This window comes from Olea europaea, chromosome 11, assembly GCF_002742605.1.
Source record: "Olea europaea var. sylvestris chromosome 11, O_europaea_v1, whole genome shotgun sequence".
In the NCBI taxonomy this organism is placed as follows: Eukaryota; Viridiplantae; Streptophyta; class Magnoliopsida; order Lamiales; family Oleaceae; genus Olea; species Olea europaea.
Window position 1 is genome coordinate 5931255 of NC_036247.1, and position 4246 is coordinate 5935500.

Genomic DNA, 4246 nt, shown 5'->3' on the forward strand with positions numbered 1-4246 from the left:
AATTTGTGTCAGTGGATTCTGTGCACTTGGTTGCCAGGGAAGTTGCACACACAGCAAGCAATTTCACGGTGCTCTGAATCGCAATATTTCAAATTTACCAAGTCAGTCTCTCTAGCTCTGTCTAAGATAGCCTTTCTGCCTTTGATTTCTTTCTTAACCTCATGCCTTGCCTGTTTGTCAGCTGCATTTCTATCACCAAGTCGCGATGCTTTGTGTTTAGGTGAGAGGATTATGGTATACCTTCCACGCTGTGCTGACACAAATCCAGAAGTTAGAAAAGTCTCTGCTCAGGTCTGTACTTGGATGAATGACTAGCATTGTCCACTAGGTTTATGGGTTAAAACAAAAGATTTACAAATATATTTTTCTGGGATATTTTTTTTTATTGATCTCTAACTTGTCAAATGGTTTAGCATATAGATGATATACTATTTGATTATCATCTCCATCATCATGATTTCTTGATTGATGTGTTTTTTCTCAAGATCTTTTCTTCCTCTTATTACCCTCAACCAAAAACTAAAGAATAAAAAAATCTCTGACAAAATGCTCTTTTTTCCTTGCATATCCTTATTTATTTCCCTCTCATGTCTCTCTTTCTTAATCTTGCTTTTCTGACCTTGCAGATTCTTGATCTTTTTTTCAGCATATCTCTATCACTACCAAGGCCTGTAAACACTATTGTTGGACTTGATATAGAATTGTGTTATAGTGCTTTGTCCTCCCTTGAGGATGTCATTGCTATCTTAAAAAGTGTAAGCCTATTCATAATTCTCTCGTTTATAATTTTTTGTTTATAATTTTAGCTTGAAGTAAGGGAGAAGGAAAGCATAGGTTGTTTTTGTAGTCATACATTTCTTTTCCTATTATTTGAATATTTTATTTTGCATCCCACTTGTTATTGTGTTTGTAGGATGCCTCAATTGATCCGTCAGAAGTATTCAACAGGGTTGTTTCATCTGTTTGTACATTATTTACTAAGGATGAGGTATGGATCTATCTGTACCTATGAAAAGTTTCCATGGACAGGGATAGTTGAAAACTTTAGACAAGACCTCATGCTGTTGCCAATCAATTGTACAGCTTGTTGCTGCTCTACATGTTTGCTCAGGAGCTATATGCGACAAAATCAAACAATCTGCAGAAGGAGCAATTCAGGCTGTGATTGAGTTTGTTACGGATAGGGGGAAGGAGCTGAACGAGTCTGATATTTCAAGGTGGTGTCCAAGAATTATTTGATATTTGTAAAGTTGGGAGGATTGGTTTGTTTCTCGTTTATTTTCCTCCAGGAGATAATAAATTTGAATTTGTTTTAAATATGGTGCATATGTATATGCCAACAGGACGACACAATCTTTGCTTTCTGCTGCAGTTCATGTGACTGAGAAGTACTTGCGTCAGGAAACTCTTAGTGCTGTATCCTTTCCATCTGTATTAATTATTCAGTGAAGCCAGTTATTAGTACTACCACGTGCCCGTTTTATTGTTGATCTTAGCTCAATAATAATGATTCAAAGCATTCAGTTTCATTGCTGTCAGTGGTTTCTTTAATTCCAGAAGATCTGTTCTCTGGCTGAGAACACCAGCTCAATAATTGTTTTCAATGAAGTATTAGCTGCTGCTGGAAGAGATATAGCCACCAAAGATGTATCCAGACTACGTGGTGGCTGGCCAATACAGGAAGCCTTCTATGTGAGTCTCATTTCTTGGTCATTTAGTGTCTTTAAGTGGGTTCTTACATCTTTGCTTGACATTTTTTTAATTACTGTTTGGCGTCTTTGCAAGGTGCAAGATAGTGGGTCCTCCCTCACTATTACTTTGCACAGTAGATTCCCCCTTCAACAGTTTTTAATGCTTTTATCAGAAAAAAAAATGTCTAATACTGGAATTACCCTTCAAAAAGTACATTGATTATATCTTAAACCCCATTGTCAATGCTCCCCCAAAGGTCTCTAAATTTTACATAAAGAACTAACCTTTCTCTTCCACTGTTGCTTACTAGAGACATCGTGATTAGCTGATACTTTGACAACTAACTTCAAATACATATTTTTGTGACAAATCAGTAATCATCTGTCTGACCATGAATGATTGGTCTAATAACTTTCTTAGCCCCTATTTGGGTTTCATTATTCCACATTTTAATGAGGGGAATAGTAATTTTTTGAAAAATGTGTGGTTGAAAAAGAAGCAAAAGTTTTTAGATTTACGTATAATATTATTTTATTGAAGAATGTGTGATTGATAAGAAGAAGGAGAAAAATGAAATTTAATTTAATGGGGGCTAGACGGGCTTAGTTCAGTAAAAAAAATTTCTGCAGAACCACCTGCAAGAATTAGGGGAGGCTGGTATTGCCATCAATCAACTGCCCCGTGCGCAATGTTTCTCTGCCCCTGCCCAATGTTGCACATTATATACCATATCATTTTTTTTTCTATTTATTTCAGTTTTTATTGTTTTGGTCCTGAGACGCTGATGATATATTTATATATTTTTTTCCATTTTCCTTTTCTTTTGGGGATAAATAGGCATTCTCCCAGCATGCAGTTCTTTCATATTCATTCCTGGAGCATGTAACTTCTGTTCTGAATCGGACACCTACCCTTAGACGTGAATCTGGAAAAGGAGAAAATAACAGCAATTATGTTGCAAGTCACGTAAAAGATGATGTTTGCCAGGCAGCTGTTATAGCTCTCACTGCATTCTTCAGGTCTCTTTTTAATGACATTATATAGTTTGTCATGTTTATTCTACAGCAATCAACATTTTTATCCTTGTTAATTGCAGAGGTGGTGGTAAAGTTGGAAAAAAAGCAGTAGAACAAAGTTATGCTTCTGTCCTCGCAACACTTGTGCTTCACTTGGGAAGTAGTCATGGTTTAGCTAATTCTGGCCAACAGGAACCTCTGCGGTATCTTGCCAATTCACAAACATTGACACATGCCAGGCAATTGAAAATACTTTTTCAGTGTTTGTGCTATATTCTTTACATTCTCTACACTTGATTTCAGTGTGCTACTGGTTGCATTTACCGCCTTTTGCGAATGTGTGGGTGATTTAGAGATGGGAAAGGTACATAAGCCTAATAGTACTTTTGCAGCAGTGAATTGTTTGGTTTTTGAATTTTACATTGTACATATTGTATTGCAGATTCTGGCTAGAGATGGAGAAAATAATGATGACGAGAAGTGGATTGGTGTGATTGGGGACCTGGCGGGCTGCATTTCCATTAAACGACCAAAAGAGGTACCTATTCTAGTCAAACTTAGGTTATCTGCGTTGTTAAACTATATTGGTAATATGCCAAAGCCCACTCTTGCGAAGTCACCAATGCTATGAAAACTGAGTAATTTATTAATCTAACACTTTGAGCTCATTTATAACCCCGGGGTACGTTCAGGAATGAAGCTGTGTAGGTGCTTTAAAGTAATGGGGAATACTTTGGCACTGCGCGCTCGCGCGCGCGCGCGGGGGGGGGGGGCTTCACTGTATAAGCTGGTCCAGGATTATGTACGGCCTTCATTCTGATGTCAAGGTTTAAATGATGGCAATTGTGAAGCCTGTGAGTCTCATATTTAGTGTGAGATTCAAAACATGTTATCTAGAAAGACAAGTTGCAAGAAGCATTTGGGACAAGTCTCACTAGAATTATGTTTCCTTTTGAAAAAGAAAAAAGAAAGAGATTACAGAGAAAGAAAGATGAAGAAAGAGAAGGTACAATGATTAGGGGTCTAGAAGAGGATAAACAAGGAGATAAAAATGAAGAGAGAGACAGGTGCAAGAAGAAAAGGCCAACATAACCATATTTAGGGTTTCTATATACTGAAATCTGCCTTTTAGAGTTGGAGTTCGAAGTCTTTACAGTGACACATTAAGGTCTAGCCTTCGATTGCTATCAGCCACATCTAAGGGCCCAATGAGACCTATGCTAGAAAAGTACTATAATAACATGAAGAGCCCCCACATCTTAGGAACTGTGCTTAATCCAAACTATATAAAAGAAATTAAGAAAATCAATGATCTCAATATCTACTCGTTCATCAGTTTTCAACATAATTCAGAATCTCCAGAAGAAAGAATAAAAATGTAACCTTTGGAATCTGGAAATGTACAATTCTAAAGAAAAAGAAGTACCTCAGGTATGTTAAATGCTTTGATAGATGTATGTATTCTTTCTTTGAGTATGTATCAAAAAGTATATAGTTATGCTACATACCCTTTTTTTTTTTTTTTGGCATAATTTTGC

At 36.7% G+C, this 4246-nt stretch overlaps 1 protein-coding gene across 1 annotated transcript in view; it reads left to right on the forward strand.

Annotated features, from left to right (window-relative positions):
- LOC111403125 (protein SHOOT GRAVITROPISM 6) overlaps nt 1-4246 on the forward strand; it is a 54911-nt gene that overhangs the window by 43581 nt on the left and 7084 nt on the right. The window contains exons 31-41 of the mRNA XM_023031517.1: nt 1-101; nt 182-291; nt 627-755; nt 914-988; nt 1084-1217; nt 1344-1416; nt 1561-1692; nt 2530-2711; nt 2789-2911; nt 3012-3072; nt 3151-3246. The exon at nt 1-101 is cut by the window's left edge and continues 1 nt beyond it. Of these exons, the coding sequence (XP_022887285.1) occupies nt 1-101; nt 182-291; nt 627-755; nt 914-988; nt 1084-1217; nt 1344-1416; nt 1561-1692; nt 2530-2711; nt 2789-2911; nt 3012-3072; nt 3151-3246 (1216 nt within the window). The remainder of the gene's footprint in view (nt 102-181; nt 292-626; nt 756-913; nt 989-1083; nt 1218-1343; nt 1417-1560; nt 1693-2529; nt 2712-2788; nt 2912-3011; nt 3073-3150; nt 3247-4246) is intronic.